Raw genomic sequence first — 25,580 nt, forward strand, 5'->3', positions numbered from 1 at the left:
AGCCTCCAAATTTGGATATAGATCGTTCTTCCAATTACAAAAATCGTTATATTAGAATAAACTCTTCGGCAGTGTTTTGGAAGCGTGGAGCTCTCGTGAGCACGAAGTTTGCACTGAAATTATTGTCCTTGTGTGAGTTTTTCCGGCGAGGAAATGAAATCGTCAAATAAAGACGATACTTCATCTTCTGAGCAAAGCGACGAGGATGCAGCCGTTTTTATTTATGATCGTAGAGCTGGCAGCAGGCCGGAAGAGAAGATCCAGTTAGGCGGCATATTCAATTTTAACACTTTCAAAGAAAAGACCCGAGTGGTAAGTTAAAGTTGTTGAACTCTTGAAGTTTTTTGAAAGTGTTCTATTGTTGTTGAAAGTCATTTTAATTACAGGTAACCTGTTACTATTTAAAAGATGTAAATTTATTTTACAGGCTTTCAATATCCCAGAAAACGAAACATTTGTGATAGTGACAACAAATCGACAGGAAATCCTGGATGACAGGACTTATGGTATGGCAACACTAAACATCTTAAATGATGATTATGTGTTTCAGAAGTAAATTCAACTTTCTTTTTGAACTCGTTTTTAGAGGAACTTGGTGCCGTTGCATCTTGCTGTAAGATCAATTTTTAAAATGTAACCTGACATTTGTTCATACCTCTTTCCGCAAACTTTTGACATTTGACAGAAGAGTTGGTTGATGGTAATGAAACACTGTATATCTTGACATCGTCCAACCAAGAACTGAGTGCTCCAACGGAGGAGAAGGTGGAATATATCCCTCATTATGACACTTTGGTCAAAAGTGGCATGTATGAATATTATGCTAGCGAAGGACAAAACCCATTACGTAAGTATAATCAAATTGTATTATTTAATTAGCAACTGTAGAATATATAAAAAACTCCTTTTCTATTCTTTCAGTCAGGGTTAGGGAATGACTCTACCTTCAATGCGACTCACATTTTTCTCATAATATCTTTCATAAATGTAATTATTGTTTTTATCAAGTATAATGATAATAATAATGATACTAACCGCAATAATTTTGATAATAATGATGATCACAATTATAGTACAGGCAGAGTCCAAACACTGACCCTGACCCTAAGCAATTACTGTTACCTTCGTTGGTAAAATTGGTTAGGGTCTTGGATAGAGAAAACAATGACAAAAACAATACATTGCCGTTGAGAAAACAGATTTGTTTTACAATAGTATGGGGCTGTGCGGAAATTTTACCCCTTAGTTCTTTACAATCTAGCGATCTTTAGCTCATGATTTAAGAATTTCTTTTTTTTTGGCCAAATGTGATGAAATGTAAATGTTTTTCTTTTATATTTTTTTTGTTTTGTCTTTTTATTTGAGAAAAAGACATTGGTAAATGAGTTTGAGATACCAATGGTATTCTGGACTTAACGTGTTGTTTGCCTTTATTTCAGCATTTGCCTTTGCTGAACTTGTAGACAATGCTATGGCAGCTACTGCAGAAAATGATGGATCCAGAGAAATTGAAATTAGATTGGTATGGCTTTTGGCTTCTAGTATGATTATAAAAAATATGTTTTAAAGTTGTCTCAAGTTCCACCATGCTGTACAACTGTGTAATCTTTTTTTATGTTTTTTTTAATTTTCTATTTGATTTTAATAGTGATCCTTGCTTGCTTTCATGATGCTTTATTACACAATAAGATGCAAAACCAATACAAATACTAGGTGACTAGCATTTTCTGGCACCTCAGGCAATTCACTTGTTTTTAATTCATATCATTTCTTGCTTTCACATCAGTGACACACTCAACAGTGCCTCACATGCCCCTTTTATCCTCTTACCATATTTTGATATCATCAGTAATCTATTGGGTAATAGACACACAGCAACTTGGGATGTATTTGTTAATTTCTCACTTTATTTTCTCTTAGAATGGTTTAATGATACAGACATGTATTCCCTATACTTTTTTTCTTTTCTAGATGTTTGATGATTCCGTTGGAAAAGCTGTAGTGTGTGTCCTTGATAATGGAGCTGGCATGACATCAAAAGAACTCAACAACTGGGCTATTTACAGGCTGTCAAAGTTCAATCGCCAGACTGGAAAGAAGGTGTAAGTGAACAATTCAATACAAAGCTCACTTCAGTTTCAATCACCAATACCTTTGGATATTGTAACATGAACATTGTAAATCTTTGATATCACAGTGTAGGAGATGTGCCAAGGTCTTTAAACAGTGATATTTCTTACTTTGGTGTTGGTGGAAAACAAGCCATATTCTTTATTGGAGATGCCACAAGGGTATGTACTTGATCATTTTACTACAATGTTGTCATTGTTGATGTGATAACAGAGATACAAATGTTATGTTAGGCTTAAAATTACTTCATATCTTGGAATGAGTGCAGTGGGTCAGGTCACAACAACTAAACTAAACTAAACTAAACCAGGCATTTCTGCAATGATTGCTATGATACCTTGAGATATGAAAGCAAGTTGATTATGTGAAATGTAGTTTCCTAGATAATCAAGGATGATAATTCTTGTTATTGTTGAATAATTGAAATTAATGCTACTGTTGAATTAGTACAACTATTGATAAGTGATAATAGGTACTAGTGATTTATTTTTTAAAACATTGAACTGTACTTTTTCTCTTAAATACACAAGACAACTGTAATCTACATACTTAGCAGTTTCCATCCCATAGACATTTGATAACAGGTGTTGAAGGTGACTATTGGTTTGTACTTTCTTGTTACCTCACATCCTCAGGATATAAAAATTTTGTTTTTCAGATGATTACTAAATCCAGAGACTGCAGTGATATTCATGAACTTTGTATTTCGCAAGCTGAATTTGAGAGAAGAGAAAAAAAGAAACAGTCCATCTATGGGGGAGCCATTCTCAACAGGAGGGTAAGTTAAACAGAAATAATTCAAAAGCTCTCATACTGAAAAATGTTAAATTATATCAGTAAAATACTGAAAGAGGACTAACCATTTGCTCTTAAAAGCATGAATTAATATGATATTGTGAAATAAAATTCTTGTAGGCTGGAGATCACCAACACATTCCAGAAGATGAAGAAAGTGTGAAGAAATTAGTAGAGGAAGAGGTTCAGAAGGAGAGTTTCACTGCAGTAGTTATTACAGGAATAGCTCCAGAACATATTCTTTATTTGAAGACACATTTCAAACAGTGGTGCAGACAACTGGCGTAAGTAAAATATTTTAATGGATAATTAAATGGTTGGGATATAAGTTATATCTGATTCTACTGCTTTAGCTTGCACAGTTTTCATCTCATGATCACATGGTGAATCTTGTCATGTCTATAATATTCTAAAGGCACATATATCACTACTACATTCATGGTCCCCGTGGAAATGAGAAGCCTGTTGGAAGAGGAACCACTGCAAGTCCTTTCAGGAATATTGATATTCATGTAAGTTTGTTTGGGAATGTTTCTTATTTTTAACAGTTGCTCTTTTTAAACCATGGTGTTGGACTAAGTAAACCATTTTACTTGAAATACATTTTAATCTATTATGAGAGTAACAGATCATTGTTTGATACAGACTGAGATCCTGTAATGGACTGTCTTTTCCAGCCTTGCTCATGTTATTATAACTTGAAATAACAAAGTGGAATTAAATCAAAATCCTGTAACCGTGCAAAAGCAAACTGAACAGAAACATACATTGGGTTACAGTTCACTTAATAAAGTTTTAAACTTACTATGTTGTTATTTGCATTTATTTATGATATAAAAGATGTATTTGTTCAAAAAAATAAATAATACTGAACAATGGAAAAATTTGAAGTTAACATATATTGGAACAAGTAATTAAGGCTGTTAGAATATAGCAGTTTAGAGGAAGACATTGATCAGAGCTTGATACCATTCATTATAGGTTTCTCTGATTGAAAGAGGTAAACAGGCCAAGAGAATGCAACTACGAGATATTGATGATGACATGCAGACCCAGTACATAAGGACAGCAGCTTCTGTGTTTGAATTCCGTGCTCGTGCTGAATCAGGAGGAGTGGTAGAAGGTGTGCTGCGCTATCATCCATTCCTTTATGACAGAGAAACATACCCAACTCTTGAAGGAGAAATTCCAGGTAAAATTTGCCAGTGAAGACCCATCAATATTTTGATACCGTTATCTTCAGTTGTTTACCTCTAACTGATACCAATATCCCTCTATCAAATTTAAGCTTAGTCTGTATCATTCCCTAAACAGTTGTTGACAATGCTGAAGAACTGGCTGATCCATTGGAAAAGGACAGCAGAGCACCGAGAGGAAGCCGTCCAATATTTGAGTGTTACTGGAATGGAAGGCTCATTCCATATACTAACATTGATGTGTAAGTTTGCCATTAACAATTTGATTAGCTGTCATAAAGTGACAAAGCAGTTACTCTTCTGATGCCTTTATTTTATTATCTTGGTTAGTCTTGAATGGTGCCAGCCTCCAAAGAAGTGGACAATTCCCTTGGAATGTTATCACAGGTGAGTATCTTACAAGATTTTATGTTCTCTAGACTATTTAATGAATTGCAGATTCTAAAACCAAGTATTGAGATCACTGTCATGGTGCTAGGATGTGAAAAAATATCAAGCATGCAAATGCAATTGGAATACTACTATCATAAAGATTAAAACTTCTGAAATTCAATACAATTTCTTGTTTTTTCTGTTTTGTGTCTGTCTTCAGAATTGTATATTTAGTAATGATCCAATCCAAATATCCAAATATTTTAATATTATATAAAACTTAAAAGTTTTCATCAACTTTGCAGATTTTCCGGTTGTTTGTGGACAAATGATGCATTTCAAGTCAGCACAAACAAACTGACATTTATGGATTTAGAGGTCAAAATTAAAGACAAGAACACCATTTTCAGCAGGGTCATTCTAGGACAGGTATATTATAGATGAAGTTAAAATAATTTTGATATAATAACAGTCACTTGTTGATGAAATCGTTGCTACATTTCTGTTTTAAGGAGCAAAGAGTCAACATTTCACGAGCATTTTATGATTGGGTCAGAGAATGTCATGAAAATCATGACAAACAGGTACATAAGAAAAGCATCTCTTATTTATTCGTATGTTGTTGTTGTTTTTTTAATTTATATATCTTGTTTTAAATCCACTGACCTCTAATTGTTAAATTTAGGTCAAGTTCTTAGGGTTTCAAGGTCAAATAAAACGTCCTGACCTGCCACAGAAGCGAAACCAGAGTCCTTGGTGTGTTTTTAATTCTATTGAGTGGGATGGAAAGATCTTTAAAGTTGGACAGCTGGTGAGTACCATGCTAAAGACCTGAATTTTTACACAAGAATAAGATATCCCTGCTCATACAGTAACTCTATTTAATGCACTTCCTAACAATAAGAAAGAAACAAATTATGGTTACCATAAAATATACATGTAATAAACATGTCCTGCTATCATCACTTAAAAAATTTCAAAAGTGTTTTCATAGATCTGGAGGACACATATTTTACACCAGGTTCTTCCAGACTTTTGTTCGACTACTATTGGCTTGTGTTCAGCTCTCCTCCACTGAGAAAAATACCAGGAAGGAGCCACCAAACACAGGCCTTTTTTCAAAAACATAATTTACAATTTGTTCTTTGTTGTTGTACTCTAGCTACTAGGTACCTTCAGGTCAAAAGGATTTTTCAATGTAATAAAAGTAGGTAGAAATAATATTTTTCAAATTTTTTTCTTGACTAGATAAGGACACAAAGAACACTACCTTTGATTTGTGGGACAGTAAAGAGATTTCTTCTTTTTGGTGATCATGATGGAGATGTATTTGCTACTGGAGGAGAAATGGAAATAGTGCAGGTTTGTACTGTTTAAATGTTCAATATTGTGAGTCATGCTTAATAACATACGATATGACACTGTCTGTGTTCCTCAACAGGAGCCAGTTTCTTTGTATGGTGACACCAAGTTCTTCTCACTGGCAAAGCTAGATCGAATGCTGAACCCTGCCTTGATCAAAAAGTTTATTGATGAGGAAGAAGCAAAGTAAGACTCAAAACAAATAACTCTTTCTCTTTACCATGAAAAATTTTACCTGCAACACTTCAAAATCACCATGAGAACTTTTTCACAAACTTCTAGAGAGTGCTCTTAACAATGAAGATGAACATTTGATCTGAATTTTGCATGCATTACTTTGATGAAATCTTCACAGTGATGTTCATTGTTTTCTTTGTATAGAAAATCTGAGGCTCATATTACTTATTCTTTGTGGAATAGAACCTAATCTCTGCTTGGCTGTCCCCCTGGAAAAAACTTTTAGTGTTAATTGGATCTTTGTTGTGTTATCCTCAGTGGGCAGATGCAAAATAGTGCTGGAAAAGTGAAGCACTTTGACCATGCAAATTTGGGAACATATTTAAACCTATGTATCAATCATCTATAGTTCCCCATCTCTGTGACCATTAAGTATACAAAATAATTGGCAGATTTAGAGGTTTCGACAAAATATTTTTCTTGAGCATGTTATTATAAAACTCTGCAACATCTTGACACAATGTTTCATTTAAGGTTACCAAGTAAACTGGTGTTAGAGTGGCCAGAGAGCGACAAACTTGAACCTAACTCTAAGATACCAGCTGGAACCACCATAGGTATGAACATTGTTCTGATAACAGAGTGAATCATCATAGGTATGAACGCTGCCCTCAGGAAAACATGAATCAGTCATCATGTACCATAATCAATCTCAAGAGAGAATTTTGCTCAAGTAGGGTTTACAATAATTTGCTTCTTGCTGAATTCTTTAAAATTTCTAAAACTTCTCCTAACTCCCCCCCCCCCCCCAATTATGCCAAAGAATTTGACTCTAGACACCACCACTCTATAAGCTACTTCATACAAGTAGTGTAATGAATTTGTATGTACAACTGTAATGTGCAGTCTACCAACAGCTGTTACTCTAGTTATAACTTGAAAACATAATTTGATTAAGAAATATATTTTCTGTGCTTCTAACTGTTCAAACAGTTCTCCAAGAGAAGGTGAAAAAAAGTATATTGGATAACTAGTTTACTACTTGAGTTTTGTAAAGGGTAAAAAAAGCTGATGTTTTGCAAAGCAAAATGTCAGCTTTTTTTATCCTTTACAGTGGCCAATTTACGTTTTCAACTCAGTCGTTAACACTAAATTACCTGCCATACTCTCCCACCAAGGCAGCACCACAGTTTCTTTAGAATCTTACCCCCTTTACTACTTGAGTATGTCACAATTTCTTGTGTTTTTTTTTATGGTAGAGATATTCAGATCATATGGTATTTGGAGTATGTTTCTTTTTACAAAATCAGTCTTGATAAGTCTTTAAACATTTGACCTTTCTGTTTTTTTTAATGTTTTGAAAATAGTTCAGTCTCATAGAGAGAGGCCTCCAGCTTTATCCACCTCAAGTGTACAAGTGCAGTAGTTATGTGTTGGAAATTTTTAAAACACTTTTTTGTCATCATTTGGACAGGTGCTATTAGGGTTGATATTCACAATGGTAGAGGAGAATCAGTCAACAAAGTGCCTGGTGACAGGAGAAGATTGTTGGTTGAACTAAAGGTCATCTGGCATGGTATGTAACTATGCTGAGTGACTGCCTCAAGGTCAGATATATTAGCTTAACCCTTTAACTCCCATGAGTGACCAAGACAGAACTTCTCCTTACAATATAAATACAATATCATGCAGACAAGTGGTGAGAACTAATACAAATATCAGTCAGGGGATTATTAGTTGATCCAAGACCAAATTAACAAAACTAACATTACAAGACTTGTATAACAGACAGTAAGGAGAATTACTATTGAGATCTTGTGAGTAAAAGGGTTAAGCTATGATGTCTTGCCAAGTCAAAAAATAGATTTATTGTCTTGCTAAGCCACAGATAGAGAAGTACTTTTCATAATATTGGTATGGTTCTGTAGGGAGACGGAGAGCAAGCTGCTTGGTCCATTTCAATCAAAATTAGTTCTCCTTTTCCCTGGCAGTGGGAAACATTGGGCTATGAGCCTTCACCACTCTGTTTTTTCCTTGCCAGGTCTATTTCATCTTCCAAGGAGATGTTTAGGGCCTTCCAGTATTCATAGGGGTCCTGGAAAACCTGGAAAGTCCTGGAACTTTATTTTGACATTTTCCAGGACTAGAAAGTCCAGTAAAAAGACTGCAGGTTCTTAACTCAAGTAATAAAGTTTTCATAGTTTATGTTATTAGAAATGTGTTAATACTGTAAGTAGAATTGATTTTTTAAAATCTTGGGAATGAAAGGTTTTAAGCTGAAATTTGGTGACCTGGAAGAATCAATATGGGTCCTGGAAAATTCTAGGAATAGTACTGGAAAAGTACCAGAAAAGTCCTTAAGATTTGTTACTAAAAAAGGGTATGAACCCTGTTCTTCAACTTTTCAATGGTCTGCCCCTTTTATGTTCCCTTGCACTGGTTGTTACCATTTTGTTACATGTTTAAGCGAAAAAAAAGGAGCAAGCAAATAATTATGTGAACAAGACATATCTTTTGTTTTAATTATCATTCACAAAATCTTCTTTTGACTCATAGGTAATGACAAAGATGGTGATAAAGTGATAACCAACCATGTCTGCCAACATGGAGGAAAGAACTGGCCTTACTGGTTCAGAAAAATGGGTACTAACATCTTTTTTATCTTTATCACTGATTCTAGAGTACAGTATCTCCAGATGTTCAATAATATATTACTAGTAGTCACTGAAATATCAATTATGATTACTTGTTCTTGCAGAGAATATTACACATTTAGGTCCTCATACTCTCCAACTTCAAGTGTTGTTGGGTGACACTTCAGCTGGTTCTTCAATCAAGAGTCTTCCTTGTCACCGAATCAAGTTCACTGTAACAGGTGAAGTGGCTCTCTTTCTTCTTTCTTGTTCTCTAACCTGAAGTATAGCAAGATTAATTGGTTAACCTTTGAACCTAGGAGTTAAAAAACTCCATAGTGTGTGGCTGCCAGAGTTTAACTCAAAGATATTAGAGCTGGACCTATGCTTTTAAATTTAAAGAAAAAAGAAATAAGGTTTTGCTTGTATGATTTTGAGAAATATTTTTACTTCTTGAAAATGGCCATGCCTTTCTGTGACTGCAGTCTCAACTACAACAAAGGCATGTTTGATGGTGTCTTTGTTGGGAACTTAATTGTTAGTTTCTAACATTTGTGAATTGAGCTGTCAGCAATAAACTACTGCTTAGGCCAATTAAATGCCTGTCAAGCAATTTGTTTTTGGGTTTTTCCTTTGCTGTAGTAGAATGGCAAAGCATGACAAAAGCACTATTTTAGATTAATTATTGTTTGTAGTTATATTCTCATTCATCTCAGCAGTGCCTTTCCAGCCTTGCCATACCAGCATTTAGTCCAGAATCATATTGCTTTTGCTAATATGGCTCTTTTGCTTATTAATATTATTTTTTAGAGGCTCACCCAAATAAATTTACAGTTGGAATGTTGGAGACACCTCTTAGAGTTGGAGTACCTTTCCAGGTATGGAAACATTTTCGACTAATTTGGTTTCACTCAGGATGAAATTTAATATGGTTGGACATTTTGATATGGCAGCTGTAACCTTTTTCTAATTACTCTTCTTTCATACTTAAGATTCCCCTCAATTTGTTGGATGAATTTAATAACCCGTCCAAATTAACAGAGGAGTTGTCTCCAATTTTAAATGCAAGGTAAGAACTTCTGCTCAACAACATGTCACTGAAACACCATAGTATTCCAAGCTATCATGATTTTGGTTGCAAGGGATGATTAGGAAAAATTTGGCAACTAAATTTGTTGTGCACAGTAAGTTACCCATTGGCTGTGTTTGGCAGTCATATAGCAAGTTAAAATATCTTGGTAACTTTCTTTGACATGGTCTGAAGTCAAAGGGAAGTCACTTAAAAGTTTCATTTTCATCAAAAAGTTGCTTCTTCCTCCTTGGCTGCCAAATTGTGAGGCCTTGAGAAGCTGTGTGAGTCTCCAAATCAAATGCCACCCATACTGCTCAGTCCTATGATTTACTGTGTGGCTAATGACTTAGTACAAGTTGTAATGATGTATTGGGTGTATTTTTCTAGAGACTTTTGGCAGCCATATCATGATTTAAGGTCACCATATGGCAGCTTTGAAAAAAGTTGAACTTGGAGCCCTGTCAAAGATTCACCATTTTCTGTAGGAAACTTTGATATAGAGATCATCCTTGATTCTGACAAGAACCTTTTTCCTCTCACCAAACTCTAACCACTTGCTGAATCTCAAGTGTCTTCAGTTTTGACAAAAAATGCCACTAATTGTTTCTCAAGTTAAGTGGTGTATTCAAGGCTTATTCCAAGCAGGTTTAGATTGTGAGATTGAATTAATTGATGTTGTGATGATGTTTTTCCTATCTGTGGGAATGAGTTTGTTACTAGCTGGCACTAGCTTCTGGATTAAAAAAAAGAATGGTTAAGTTAACCTTAGTCTTGTCCAGACCAATGGGTAATGTGGTTAAAACAGAATATTTTTGTTTGGCAGTGGTCTGGAACTTGCTCATCAAGGGACATCAGTGAAAGGAAACAGCCTGATTGTCAAAGGTGTAATTGCCTTAGGCTCTGTTCCGTCACATGCAGGCAAGGTGAGAGGTGATTTACATTGTTTTTGCATCAGTTGATGTATCAACAAAGCACCTAACAATTTCTCTCTTTGAATTTCAAACCTTGCTCAGTTGGCTTGATACATACTGATTTTATGTTTTTCACTGATGAAACTATCTATAGTCTCAAATTTAAGGTGAGCTGTTATCAAAATGCTGTCTGGCCTACAAAATAATAACTAGATGGAAATAATTTTCTTTCATTATTGATGAAGGACTTCAATCTAAAGATCACCCTGCCGGGTCTTGAAGAAGGTTCACAGAGCTTGAAAATCAGGTTACTACCAGGTGAATAAATATTTGCTGGATGAGAAGTGTAATGATGAATATGTGGTAGAGATGAATTTGCTTTAGCTCTGATATTAGTAATGGCCTATGTTACTCAAACCTGTGGTCAGTTATGATATATATTTCTGCTGCCTTATGTGAATGGAAGGTGGGTGCTTGAGGTGTTCAGAGTCTTTAGGTTAGGTCAGTAGTAATCCCCAGATAGTATGCCAACACCCAATCCCTGCAACTTGACCACAAGAACCCATTCAAGGCAACTGTTGATGCCGATTAGATCTGTGGAAGGAAAAAAGATAGTGGATTGTGTGTTTAAATGCTCGTAAAGCAATTTTTACAAAACAGCTTGAGTCTGTTGTAAAACAGTGACTGCCAAACAGCTTGTGAATTATTCAATGATGCTAGCTTTAATGGAGGTGCAAAGTTCCATTTGAGAGTGTACCCTTGAGACTGAAAACCTCATGACAATTTGACTTAAAACTGAAATCATGGTTTTCAAGTGGACTTCTTTATTATTTTGTAATTTTTGTTGTTTCCATAAACACTACAGTGGCCATAGTAGTCTGTATTTTCTCAGTTAGGTGACAGTTGCTAACCAGAGCATTATGTATCGCACAGGTCCTCCTGAATCATTAGTAGTTACTCCTGACAGTGATGACATCACAGTTGAAAACAACAGCTCTCTTCAGTTGCAAGTGCAAGTCCAAGATAAAGCTGGCAACCTTACAGTTCAGCCTAGACTTAATGTTGTCTGCAAGGTACTATTTTAACCAAATTATTAGTTGTGTGTTTCAAACTGTGGTATATAGTTTTTCAAATTTTATACAAAAAATGTAGAAAACATTTCTGATTATGTCTCATATGCCTAAATGTGTACCATGCCCACCTTGCTCAAACTTCCAACACAGAATATCTCCATAATTCATGACGTTCAATAGCTTTTGGTGGCTGGTCTTTACTGAAATTTGTATCCTCTATTGTCTTCTAATGTATGTTTGAGCAGGCTGACCATGCTCCAGTTTTCCATGTTGAAGATTACTTTGTATGATCTTCATGCTTGCTCTGCCAACAGTGTTCAGAGAAGTGTAACCTTGTTTATGTATCTGGGTAATGTGGTGAAATGATTGAGCTTTTAACAGTAGAGGCCCATTGGGAGTGTTCTGAAGTTTCCATACACAATTAAAGTATTGACTAATTTGTCTTTTACAACCTCTGTTTCAGCTCACAGGCACACCAGGTCTACCCACATACATTGGAGACTGTAGCTCTTCAGGGAAAGTAACATTAACAGGTCCTGATATCAGTCTAAAGCAAATCACCAAAAGTTCAAAACTCAAAGCCAAGATTGAGCTACAGGTTTGTTATAATGTTGCATTTCTGTCTCTTTGAATCAACTACACTACAGTTTTACTTAAACCACTTATAACATTTACATGTTACTAGCATCACAAGGAAGTACCTGCTGTGGAAAAGAATATTGTGGTGACACCCAGCAGTAAAGCAGCAAAACTGGAAGTGTTTCATGAACCAGTTGATGGCAAACTAAAGAAGAAAGTAGAGGATGGACAAGAGTTGCCATGTGTAGTAGGACACATGTTGACTGGATTAAGTATGTACTCTGTCACCATCATCATAGTTTGTTGAGTTAGTCCTATTTCGTGTCAATGAGCCTATGCAACACAATCCTAATCAAAATATATCAAATTTCAGTCATTAATTGCATGAAATGTGTGCTGCTGAAAGTTTTGTCAGGGTTAAAAAGTGGAAATCAGCTACATGAAGAACACTTCTATAAATACTAACATCATGTGGCAGACGACTAGAGGCTGAGAACAACTACAGCTGAAATAAGTACAAATTCATGTGGCAAGCATTTCATTTTACAAGGCTTGTGATTTATTGTGTTCTTTACACATTGACAGGTTTTAGAATTCTGGATGAAGGTCAGAGAGAGGTTACCATTGACTACTCATTAGCAAGCAGGTTTAAGGTAGGTGGGAAAAAAGGGCTGGGTGAGGTTGGATTGATTTTGACCTGAGGAATACATGTGTTATTGTCTTGATAATAAATTTGAATCATTCAATAATGTTTCTTTGATATATTTGTAGGTGAACTGGACTCCTAAAGTCTCTAAAGATCTCATCAAACAAGGAATTCTTCCAGACATTAAGGTACAGTATCTTTGCTATGAGCAATTAATTATGATTTAATTATGATAAGTTTGGTTTTTCAGAGGTGAAGCTTTTTTACAATATGTTGTGTTCTCTCTGTTCCATGACAGGCACCTTTTTCTTGTGATGAACCAAAGTATTGTCAAGTTAGCATGACTGGTGGAGCAGGGCTTGAGTTTTCTTTCACAATCAAGTAAGCAGTTTTTATAGTTTTTTAGCCACACATTTGTTAAGGGAATGTTTTCTTGTTTCTAAAGTAATCAAGATTCATCTTCAGTGTTCTATTCACAAAATTAAGGGCACAGGCAAACCATTTTACATGTTGGTCATCTTTTAATGATAAATACCTCTTATTTCTGGTCATACTTTGTCAGACCACTGGCTGATGTGCCAAGCATCCTCAAGTGTTTATGTGATGAGCCACGCCTCAGATTAGGGGAACCATTATCATCTGATATCATCCTGTCAGCAACTGACAAACATGGCAACAAAACAGGCAAGGTAAGAAGATTTGTGCAAAGACACTGCAAACCTATCACTACTGGCTCCCTCAAATTCCTTAAGTTGTTTATATCAAGAAGATCCAGTTAAGGACAAAATTAGTGATGAAGAAATCAATTACATTAGATGATGTAATTTTATTCAATAGATGACCTACCTTGTAGATACCCTTAATTACTGTATTTTAGTTCATACTTTAATTAAAAAAATTAATTAATTAAATAAATAGAATTATGAGTGTAGTTAATTATTTGATTACACATTTATTTGTAGTTACCAAATAACGTGTTACCAGAGTTCCATGTTTCCTCAGATGGATTAAAAGAAAGTGAAGTACAATTAGGATTCACTGCTGTAAGTGTCTGTTGGCTTTTATTTTAAGCTCTTATTTAACTGTTATTCCACTTCAGGCTGTAAAGTCATCAATCTGTTTACACTCTCCTTCATTTTTTTGTGTTACTGGGTGGCTAATTTAATATTAACATTTTTCTGTAGGATGGTAATATAGTAATCAAGAACATTCAGTTTGAAAATGGCCCCCTTGGACACAGAGAACTGTCCATTACATGGAAGGAAATTAAATGTTATCAAAGAGTTGAGGTAGCTACAGTTAAATCAAAACCATTCACATGGGCACCTTTCTTGGTTTTTTTTTTTTTTAATGCACAGTCATGTAACTAAAAGTTAGATTCAAATAGTTGATTATCAAAGTAAAGTTCAAACTTTTCTTTATTAGGTATAGTTTCTTTGGAAACATGACATCACTGCCATGGGGAAGATCCAAGACTTTTTGATATCTCTTATAGTTATAATTAACTGTGTCTTTTGATTAAAGGGGGTAAGTTTCTAGAGAAACTGAGGTGCTGCTTCAGTGAGGGGGAGTATTAGACAATATAATTTGGTTTTATCACCTGAGTTGATAGTGTACATTAGCCACTGGAAAGAGCTTCTAACCTGACATTTTGAGCATTACCCCTTCGTCATTTGCTCTAGCCAAGGGCTAACCCTTGAAACAGCAGCTTAAAAATCTCTACAGTGTCTATACTTTACATTCATCTCAGTTGATGAAGCCAAATTGTTTTGTGTTTTGTGATGTTTGTTTGTTGTGATTGCTTTTCACAGGTTACAGCAGGTCCCCCTGCCAGACTCAAGATTCTGGATATTAACCATTCAGAGGTGCTAAGAATTCTTTTAATCTTATATATACTTTTGTTGTGTTAGAGATGAAAACAAATTAAATTATGTTCCTCTATTAACATTTGTTAAACTGTGATGACGATGTTGTCATTAAAGTCATCCACATGAACCATTTACTGTGTCAGGAAAATGCTTGAATTGTTAGCTGTTGATTGGGAAGTCTCTTTCCAAGTTTAAATTATCATAATTTAGCTTTGAAGTCATTTACTAGTTTTCAATACTGACATTTAAAATTTCAACTTGTCTATTGTGTATGATTTCATGGCAGCCACTGTCAGTTTATAATGACACTAGAATGCCAGTCCCACTCAAAGTGCAGTTATGTGATAACCTTGGAAACCCTTCAGATGAGCCCAATGTTAAGGTGGTCCTGAACTGTGACAGAGGACTTAAGGTGAGAATCTGAAATAGAAATGGTTAACACATAGCAACCATGATAATACTTCAACTAAATCCAAATGTAAATGTTTTATTTTTTATTTGTACATAGTTGACTCCAACACCTGCTGTTCAGAAGACAGATGACAAAGGTCAAGCTTCCTTTGGTCTTCTCACTGTTAGTGCAGTAAGGTATGTGGCACAATGAGACAGACTACTGTGGTCCATTCTTAATTTTTCATCACATACAGACATAACATTAAGTGAAAAGAGTAGAACTTGATATAATCCTGCAATATCTAACCCAATGTGAGCCAGGCATTCAGAGAAGGACATCTGTGAGATGAACTGTACTTGACAAATGAATTCTCATGACTTTCTCTTCACAAAATACATCTTGATCATCAATGAAAAATTAACATTTGTTCTTCAGGGGGATGTATGGAATACGAATCAAAGCTCTCTTGGGAAGAACAGCTTTAGATGCACCAACAGTGAATATTAGGTAAGTTAAGCCCAAAGGAAGTGATTCAATCTTGTTTGTATCAGTTTTTTGATGTACTTTGTTATTTTTCCTTTTTTTTTTTTCTTCAGAGTGGAGCCAGACCCATCCAAAGCTGTTAAACTCACTGTGACATTTGACTCCAAAGCTCCATGTGTGGTTGGAGAACTGTTACCAGGTTAGTTATGAACCTATTTCTTCGAAATAGAGTTTTGATCTTTATTTATCTTAATTTTCCTTTCTAAATTTATAACTGTTAGGTCTTCTAGTTTTTTAAACTTAAGAATGGTAATGAAGGTGTGCATTTGTTCTTTCAGTTGTTTCAGCTCATGTTGTAGGAGAGGATGAAGCTGTTATGAAAGCAGCAAGTGCTAAAGATATTGTTTTGAAGATTTGGCACACAAAGGATGGTCCAGTATCTGACAAACCCCCACCTCGGGTAAGATGGTCTAAGTACTTCTACGAGAATTAGTTATGTGCTGTGGAGGGCTCTTTCAAAGACATTTGAAACTCAAGAAAAAGGTCATCATGACAGAGGATTTTTTGGTTATTTTAACAGGTCCGGGAAGTTTGGGATAGGTCAACTTTGTGTTATTTGGGTTATTGCATGATCCTGTTTATTCTCCTTCAGTTGTATTGATAGTTTTTATTTTCAAGGCTACAACTTTGTATCCATCAAAAAGAAAAAACTCAGATAAAGAAGGCGAATTCTACTTCAGGTTTGTTATTTGCTCAAGTTAAGTGGTTTTATTTGACACATTTTACATCCGTTTTCCTCAGTGCTTTTATGAGAGGTTTGCAATGCACTTTAATCATTCTTACATCACTGACCATGTCTGTGTTGATCCTGTAGAGACCTGAAGGTGCCTGATGTGTCTGGACCATATTGTATGGTGATACAGTTTGGATCAGTAGGAGTTGTCACCCTCTCAAGTAAACCAGTAAGTGGATGTACTATTTTGTGGAACATAAATTGTGATGAGGATTCAAATTTAAGCCAGAATTTTATACAAACAATGGCATGTCACTTTCACTTTCTGGTTAAAATAAACAACTCTGTAAAGTAGGGTGATAATGCATCATATATTTACAGATCACGTTTACAGCAATGCCTGGTCAGCCTGTGAAACTTGAACCAGAATCCATTCCAGCAACACCAACTGTTTCCAACACTCAGAGGACTAACAGCCGAACACTGGTGAAGACACTCAAATTACAGCTTAAGGTCAGCTTCATGAACTTTTCCCTTGCAATCATTTGTATGAGTTTTATTCAAAAATAATTTCAATTGCATTTTGGATTGAATAAGAGAGGATAACTTTTCCATTGACTGAGTCCTAATTATAATTCTAAATGGCACTATAAAAACATATAGTTATCTTTTTTATAATATCTATTGAAATTCAACTTTGTGCTTTCAATTTTAACTTTCTGCACTGGTTAAAATTATTTGATAAGCTCAAATCCTATGATCCCATGTCTGCATTTACTTCATTAGATCTGTTTGCACCAAGTGTCTAGTTTGTTTTAGGATCATCTCATGATATTTGAGTTGATCTTATATTATGCTGGAAATCAGTTTAAAATGGCTGCTTTAAACTTGATGGGCTTGAGTTTGTTTGTTTTTTTTTGCCCTTTGTGCATTGTTATTTATATATTTATTTCTGTCTCTTGTATGGGTTTAATTAGTTTTGTTGGAGTTTGGCTTTTAAGTATTTTTCTGAAGGATAACACTACATTATCAAATGCACAACCAAAAATTACCATGCTGTACATGGAGGATGATTGCCTTCTGATACTAAATTGTTCATGTTAAAGTGCTCTTAACATTGTTTTCAGGACAAATTTGATAACCTAACTGGTGAGAATATCCGGGGTAAAGTTGTTATTACAGTGAGCACTCCATCTGAAGGCATCGACGAGATCCCTGCCCTAGCTGGGAATGTGTACCGCATGGAAGTACCCCTCCTCAAGGGCACGGCCAATGTCCAGAACTTACTTATACAAGAAAACACTGCGGGCAAAGATGGACAAGAATACCTGCTTAACTTTGAGACTCAGATCCCAGCTAATGCCTCTCCTCATCCTATTCCACCATTTACTCTTGCTTTCTTGTTTTACAATGGTGAGTTCTTTCTAGTCTGCATTGTATGAAGTTATTAGAATTTGAAACAACTGTTGTCTTTCTCCGGCAAGGAAACATTTGAGTTAGTTTGCCCATTCTTGAATTTTATTTGGTTACCTTAGTGAGTGTGTTGTACTCAAAGTGTTGAAGATCCGAATTAAAGGGAACTTTTTGTTTGTTGTATTATATTTTGAAGATGTCAGGAAACAACAGCAAAGGGCTCACAGCTGAAAAGAGAGATCACTTATTTGAAACATACCGAACTAGACCGTCTTCTGTTTGAAACTACACGGCAACTTATCAATGAGATGCAAGGTTAGAATTAGTTGGATTTGGTTAATGGTCCATTTATAGATTTTCATATCCAGGTGTTAACAACGATCTATTCTGTTGATACTTAAGAGTATTTTATGTTAATTTTTTATATGTATATACACTAAAAATAGCATGTCAAATTCAGTTTCAGTACATGAAGCATCCTTACATGAACAAAAGATTAGAGGAGAACTTAGAAAGCAGAACATTCCAGCCAGTACCTTGGCAACAGTGAGAGAAAAGACCCTTCTCTTCTTGCATTTAAATTTTGTTTTGTTAAATTTGGCTCCATGCCTTCTGTTCCCTCATGCAAACTTAATCGCATTGATTAATAATTATATTTGTGTATTTTTAGCCTGCAGCTGTGACGTCAGCTATAAATGATTTCTCCAGGAAGCGAGATCAGATTGCCAGCACTCCGCGGAGACAATGTCTTTTACATCCAGGACCACGAGGAGACTCAGGCATCCTGGGAAAGGTTTGTTGAACTGGCAAATAACATACTTTTGAGACTCTGTAATCTTACACCTTTGTGATATCTATGGTTTGACTTTCACTTCAACATGTTCATAAGAGAAAATCTTTGCTAGACCTTCTTTTGTCACTGACTTGAAATCAGGATGGTTGTTGGTTCCTCAGTAACTTAGCGCAGTTTGTGTGATAAACAAGAAAGGGTTCTATTTAGCAGAAGGTTTGGTTACAATTTAGTACTGTGCCCCCCTATACAGGTTATTCATTTAGCAGAAGGTTTTGTTACAATTTGGTACTCTGCCCCTTTATACAGGTGGCTCATTTAGCAGAAGGTTTTGTTACGATTTAGTACTGTGCTCCCCTCTACAGGTCGCTTATTTAGCAGAAGGTTAGGTTACAATTTAGTACTGTGTCCCCCTATACAGGTTGTTCATTTAGCAGAAGGTTTGGTTACAATTTAGTACTGTGTCCCCCTCAACAGGTCATTTATTTAGCAGAAGTTTTTGTTACAATTTATTACTGTGTCCCCCTATACAGGTTGCTCATTTAGCAGAAGGTTTTGTTACGATTTAGTACTGTGTCCCCCTCAACAGGTCATTTATTTAGCAGAAGTTTTTGTTACAATTTATTATTGTGCCCCCCTCTACAGGTCGCTCATTTAGCTCAAGTAGTGGATGATGATGTAGCACGGGTTTTGTCATGGCACATGGCTTCTGATATGGACTGTGTTGTCACTCTTACCACTGAAAAGGTTTGTTCAACTCAAACTGCAATAAAGGTGTTAAACACTTGTTATCTGGCTCTTCCAAAGCAATCGAACCTCAAAATGCATTAGTCAGAAGCTTCACCACTACTGAGCAAGTGATAACCAGTTGTTATAGGCAAGGTTCATAATTATTTGTCTGACTCATTATATATTGCAAGGATCAGCAATGTTGAATCAGTCTTGTTTGAAGATAGAGTAAGCAACTTGGTGCTTCAAGAAAAGAAAGATATCTCATAGAGTCTACGTCCTAGTTGGAAAAAATAGCAACTTGAAATACACATCATCAGTATACTGTATGTTGAATTTGCTGTAAGTTGTACAAATTGTTGATTAGCGCACGATATCTCTAGCTTGTAACTGTATGGACTGTTTCAGGCCAAGCAAGTGTATCGTGATTCAAATGGTCAGCAGCAGGTTCTTCCCTTAGATTCCATATTCAGACGAAGTTTACCAGAATGGAACAGGTGAGCTACAGCTTCAACGCTTAATATGATTTTTTATCGTTTACCAGTCACTTATCTTCATTGCTTATTCTGTGATCACTGGTTTTCTTACAGACCGCTGCCACATGTACGAGGTTCAAATAACTACACTCCCACAGGGAACCCAGTTTATGCTCGAGATATGCTGCTATTCCCTGCAGAAGGAGACAACTGCAAACTCGGTAAACAAGGACACCTAGTAACAGTGTTTAATCATTTAAAATTAGAAAAATTATATTAATGGCAACTGAGGGTTCCTCTTAACGTCTCTGCTCATGAATACAGCACTACGAGTTTAATTGGAAAATGTTATTTGCTCATTTTTCGTAAGCCATTCTCCCTTTACTATGAAATAAATGTATGTGATGATAGTTGTATTTTGAGGAAAACTGCTAGAAAGTTAAAAACCTCTGAATTCACAAATGGAGGTGCCCTCAGTTGAAGTAACTCTTTTACCTTCTAGTGTTTGGTATGTTGCTTGGCGACACTTTGATCCTCGATGATCTGGATTGTGCAAATAAATACAGACAGGAGGTGAGTAGCATGGGAGATGTGTGCAGTGCTAACACTTTAAGTTAACTCTAACTCTTTTCTTACTGTTTACATCATTGTATGGAAGGTTGTGAAGTACACTCACTGTCCAACAATTTTGACGAGGAGTGGGGATCGTATCAGGAGTAATGGTAAGCTACAGCTACTAGACAGAATATACCAATTAAAGTAGTGATCTAACCCCAACCCTAAGCTTACCTCCAAGTAAAGCAAAGGATTTTTTCATACAACGTCATGTTACTAGAAAATTTTCATCCGTTGAGTAGCTGTTCTCTGATCTGTTGCCAAATACAGCTCTTTAGCACAAGAGTAAAGTGGTAAGTTTGTAAAGTACTGTGGTGCTGCGTCGGTGGGAGAGTATAGCAGGTAATTTAGTGTTAACAACTGAGTTGAAAACGTAAATTAGCCGCCGTAAAGGGTAAAAAAGCTGACGTTTCGAGCGTTAGCCCTTCGTCAGAGCGATAGATTAGATTAGGCTAAGAAAAGACTATTGACAACTTTGTCTTCTTTGTTTAGGGAAGTTTGGTGGTCTTCAGAATAAAGCTCCTCCGTTAGAGAGAATGCGTGGCGCTGTATTTGCTGCACCACTTCCCCTTGCTTTTCATTCATTTACAACACAAATCGGTGAGTAATTCTGGGCAGGTTAGTCATTTGTTTAATATCTTAGGTGAGAAAGGAATGCCCACTACCCAACACTTTCATGTGGTGTGTTATTTGTGTATTTTGTATGCTTGCAGAACAACTACAGCAATTTAAACAAGCCGTTCTGAAACATGCTCAAGCCAAAGAGGAACTTTCCGTAAGTTTGGTACACGTCGTAAAAAGGGTATTCGCCTCGTATGATTCCTGTGCTAGCAGCAGTGCTAATACAAATTTAATTTTGTTACCATAGCTACAGCTACAGCACGGACAAACTGAGGAGATGAAAGTCAAGCATCGCGAGTGTAGAGAGGCAGAAACTCAACTGCGCATGATTGAAGAGCGCCTTGGTATGACACCAACACAGTATAATATGCCTCCAAGTCCTGCCACTATGTTACTCACAGAGCTCAGCACACCACCAGCAAGGACTGCTACATCTCGTCGCGCAGGCGCGCGAGCTGCAGCAGCTGCCTCTGCGTCTCCAACTTTGTTGAATTCAGTTGTAAATGGAACAAATAACACCTCTGCAAATACGAGTTCTCCGCGAACAAGACGAGGCGCTCCCGTTGCTACCGAAGACATCCGTGTCAGTAAGCGGACACGGCGATGAAAAAAGACTTTGCATTGTTATTAGCTTCTTGATTTTTTCTTTGAAATTGCCATTCTAATTTAAAACGTTTTATTTCAGCGCAACTAATTTGTCCTACACAAACAAAATTGTGCAAATTCAGAAATCCAGTCATAACTTAGATGCAATTTGTTTTAAACGCGAGCACACCACATAAATCTACCCATACATGATTGTTCGATAACTTCCGCCTTCTTGCGTCAGTCACCAGTCACATGTACACTTGGACCCGGTTGTTCAAAGGATGGATAACCCTATCCTCTGGATACATTTCAATCCAATGGATAGTGCAGTGCATTGCACCAACATTTATCCATTAAACAGCATTCTTTGCCCTTTGAACAACCCGAGCCCGTAGTCTTTAATTGTTTTAGACTTGTTCTGAATGAAAATAATAATGATTCCAGTTTGATGTACATCATGTTAACTTATACCATGTACCCTCTATGAACTTAATTTCAATATTTATGAGAATGCATATGAGGATAGTTGCCTTGAAATTTAGTAGATCTGAGTTAAATATACTTTTTATGTTGTCAACCCAATATTTATTACTACGATTTGGAGCAGTGTTTTTCTCACTCTGTGAGATGCAATCACTTGTTTTTGAGTTGCAGTTCCTTGGTTAGCACTTAACCAAATAAGACAGTGATGCTGCTCACTGATCAGATGGGTTAATACATTTTGTTTTTGGTGCTTTTCACCTAATTGCATTCATATTTGTAACTCTTAAAACAACAGTATGGAGAATTTTATTATGATAAAATGTATGAGGCTTAAACAGCAACAAACATTAAACGGAACTTTATGTAGCTGTAGTGGTACCTTTTTCTCTCTAGAAAGTGCCTGTTGGAGATTTAGATGGCCATTTTTCATTTAAGAGGATGGCTACCTGTAAGTTTGCCATTTCTTAACTGGGCAATGAAAGACAGTCCACTGGTGAAAGTATTTATGATGTTAAGATAGAAAGAAACTTGAGAATAGCTGGTTCTGCAAGTCAGTCTCAAGCATTCTCCTCATGGCACTCTATTTATTGCTTATTATGAAAATAAGAATCAATATTTTTAGTCACTTGTAAGGTATTGAGAGGTTTTTAAATTTCATGAAATTCTAAAACTTTCAAGACAAATAGTGGTGTTTTTTAATTGTTGATGCACCCACATTAAAGGGTTTTCCATAATTAAAGGTATTTTGAAATCCTTTAAGATACACACCATCACCATGTCATATTCTATCAACATATTTATTGACATATCAGTGGTAGAATTTGTTTACAAACTGACAAAATATGCCTCTTTGTACCTACAACATCAAGTAACAAGATCAAACATGTATGGATGTGACTCAGAAGACAATCCTCACACTCCCTCACCCTTGAAACAAAAACATGATGTACAGTTTCTAATAATAACTCGTCTTGGTTTCTTCTTACAGTTGCATTACAAACTTGTCAAAAGCTCCTTAGGCATGTTAATAATAAGAAAAAATGAAGGCAATAGGGCAGTCAGTGCTTCCAACTATCACCAGAGTAAACCTCTGGATGCAAGGCTTAGTTTTGCTTAGAAGGTTTAGGGTTACTGTCAACAAACTATGGTACCTTACAGAAACATCTTCCTATGCACTCTCATTGTAAATTAACCATCGAAAATTATATATCACTGAAACTTATAGAGTCTAGATTATGAAAATAACAAAATTTCTCTTACTTTTTGTTATGGTGGGTGTGCATTGGCTTTTAAATACAAAACTAATAGGGTTTGACTTAACTTTGATTTCTTTGGCTGGCCCAGGCTCTCTTGCAGCTATTGTCTTTTTGGCTGTTTCATATAGACTCTTATTTCTCAACATTTTGCAAAATGTGCCAGAAATTCCCCTTTGTTGTGCAGTGCAAGACATGATGTACACAATATATACACATCAAGATCCCAAAAGCCACTGGAAAATGTCAGCACCTGCTGGAGGCCTTTCCAATTTGGAAACCTTTCCCTTTTCAATTCAGGTGCCCCTTAAACATTCTTTCAGCCATATCTCCCCCTCTTTTTAGGATTTTGCTAATTCTTATCATGAAATTAAGTATTGCTGCTTTCTCCAACTAAGGAGAAAGTTGACTAAATTTCTGAAAATTGAGATCAGATTTTGTTGACAATAACCTTGAGAGATCAGATTCATCTAGATGCACACAGTTGATGTTCACATTACTTATGTTGTCAAAGAACCCTTCCTTGGATAAAGAAGATGAAAATTTCAATGTAGAAGAGATGTTTCTTGTACAAACCTGCTATGTCATGCTGTTTGCATCTACAATGTAATTAACAGGCAGCTGCATACCTTTTTACAAACACAACATATTAACTTACAAAGTATTGCCAGTAGAAGCAATATTCAGTTGGAATTAAGACAGTTAAGCTCCAGCACTTTGGATAAATAGCAGTTTCAGTGTCTACAAATATACAGAAAATAGTCAATCTTTCTTTTAATCACTTGTCTTTGCTGATCCCATATTTTTCTCTCATCTTTTCTAGCTCTTGCTTCTTCTTTTCCTTGTCCAGTTTTTGGAAAGCCTATGAGGCAAAATAATTTCAAAGATTGGTTTAACATAGTGGGATGGTTTGGTTTGGGAATTGACCTACCGGTATTTGTCAGTGTCTAAAGGAATATTCATTTTAAGAAATTTAGTGTATTTAAAGTTCTTTTAACATAGTGGGATGGTTTGGTTTGGGAATTGACCTACCGGTATTTGTCAGTGTCTAAAGGAATTCATTTTAAGAAATTTAATGTATTTAAAGTTCTTTTTCAGTAAGGTGCACTGACCTTTGTGGACTGGTAGTAAAGAACAACTAGATAACGGTTGCACACATTGAAGCCTGATAGGTGGTCGCAGGCATTTTTGGCATCAAAAATATCCTCATATACAACAAATGCTGTTCCTCTTGTCTCAGGTGTATTTCCACTAAGAGAGAGAAGAGAAAAAATGATAAAGTACACATCCAATACAAGACAACTTCTACACAAGCAACAGACTGTTTAATACTCTGATCAATCAACTTTTTATTCATACAAACAACTTATTTCTTGGATCAGAAAATAGTAGGTTACTTACACTCTGATCTGTCTGATTCCTCCATATTTTCCAAATATATCATACATCTCCTCTGTTGTTATCTTGTAAGGAAGATTCCTGGGATAAAATACACAAAGTTATGAGTTGATCACCTTCTCGAACTGCTTTCATAAAACTTCCTGTGGCAGTAGTAAGAAAAGGAGTGACAAAAAAGGGACACAAACACACCATGAATTGTCATTCCCTGTGTTGAAAGAATCTTCTGGGTAAAAGTCTGATAACTGAATTTTATATAGCAATTAAACATTACACAGAGTAATTCTTCTAATTAAACTTAAAAGATTTCTTTTCCATCACTTCGTAGCTACAATTTTGTTGTAAGTGGGTAAGGCTACATGGATTCATCAGATAATGGAGGCAGATTTAATCAGTTGTCCATAAATCATTATATTACCTGACATAAAGGATTCTGTTCACTTCCGGAGGTAATCGAACCTTAAAGAGAGGAAAATCTTGTGAGAAACTTGTTTTCTCGTGAATGATACAGCTAGAATAAAATACTTAAATGACAAATGTAATTCAAATATCCCAAACAACAAGCTTTACAGAAAAGGATTTAATTTGAGAGAGACCCAAGGTTGGAAAAAGTAGAATTAAATGAATAAGTCAGTAACAGAGAAAATCTTTTCCAGATTCAAATGAAAGTAAGCCATAATATGAAGTTCAACTCACATTGGCCTTCCTTTGATTCTGCAGCGCCATCTTGGTTCGTCTTCCTTTCGTCACATGAACATACGGGAGTTTCAAGAAAGGACTTGTGGGAAAT

At 35.8% G+C, this 25,580-nt stretch overlaps 2 protein-coding genes across 2 annotated transcripts; one reads left to right on the plus strand and one right to left on the minus strand.

Moving 5' to 3' along the window:
• Window positions 1-38: 38 nt before the first annotated feature.
• On the plus strand, window positions 39-22,505 carry LOC113669395 (structural maintenance of chromosomes flexible hinge domain-containing protein 1). The gene is made up of 55 exons (XM_089206110.1): window positions 39-312; window positions 428-506; window positions 686-847; window positions 1,440-1,522; window positions 1,972-2,102; window positions 2,198-2,291; window positions 2,789-2,908; window positions 3,046-3,209; window positions 3,341-3,437; window positions 3,907-4,117; window positions 4,240-4,363; window positions 4,452-4,508; window positions 4,799-4,922; window positions 5,006-5,077; window positions 5,179-5,304; window positions 5,742-5,855; window positions 5,935-6,041; window positions 6,567-6,649; window positions 7,507-7,608; window positions 8,589-8,675; window positions 8,791-8,907; window positions 9,476-9,543; window positions 9,658-9,734; window positions 10,561-10,660; window positions 10,894-10,966; window positions 11,582-11,721; window positions 12,185-12,319; window positions 12,407-12,572; window positions 12,886-12,953; window positions 13,072-13,134; window positions 13,245-13,327; window positions 13,509-13,635; window positions 13,909-13,989; window positions 14,131-14,235; window positions 14,758-14,811; window positions 15,101-15,226; window positions 15,323-15,402; window positions 15,644-15,715; window positions 15,805-15,890; window positions 16,030-16,151; window positions 16,370-16,431; window positions 16,566-16,653; window positions 16,806-16,937; window positions 17,552-17,837; window positions 18,051-18,152; window positions 18,298-18,383; window positions 18,508-18,630; window positions 19,273-19,374; window positions 19,765-19,853; window positions 19,947-20,053; window positions 20,335-20,405; window positions 20,491-20,554; window positions 20,940-21,047; window positions 21,161-21,222; window positions 21,316-22,505. Exons 1-55 carry the CDS (start codon window positions 154-156, stop codon window positions 21,673-21,675), a joined length of 6,081 nt encoding a protein of 2,026 aa, XP_089062236.1. The 5' UTR covers window positions 39-153; the 3' UTR covers window positions 21,676-22,505.
• Window positions 22,506-22,922: 417 nt separating this feature from the next.
• LOC113669394 (splicing factor 3B subunit 6) lies at window positions 22,923-25,573 on the minus strand. The gene is made up of 5 exons (XM_027185413.2): window positions 25,487-25,573; window positions 25,209-25,249; window positions 24,794-24,871; window positions 24,505-24,643; window positions 22,923-24,254 (listed from the first exon to the last, which is right to left on the minus strand). The coding sequence occupies exons 1-5, from the start codon at window positions 25,514-25,516 to the stop codon at window positions 24,171-24,173; spliced, it is 372 nt and encodes a 123-aa protein (XP_027041214.1). The 5' UTR covers window positions 25,517-25,573; the 3' UTR covers window positions 22,923-24,170.
• Between the last annotated feature and the right edge of the window lie 7 nt (window positions 25,574-25,580).

Source organism: Pocillopora damicornis, chromosome 1 (assembly GCF_964200805.1).
Source record: "Pocillopora damicornis chromosome 1, jaPocDami1.2, whole genome shotgun sequence".
NCBI classification, from domain to species: Eukaryota; Metazoa; Cnidaria; class Anthozoa; order Scleractinia; family Pocilloporidae; genus Pocillopora; species Pocillopora damicornis.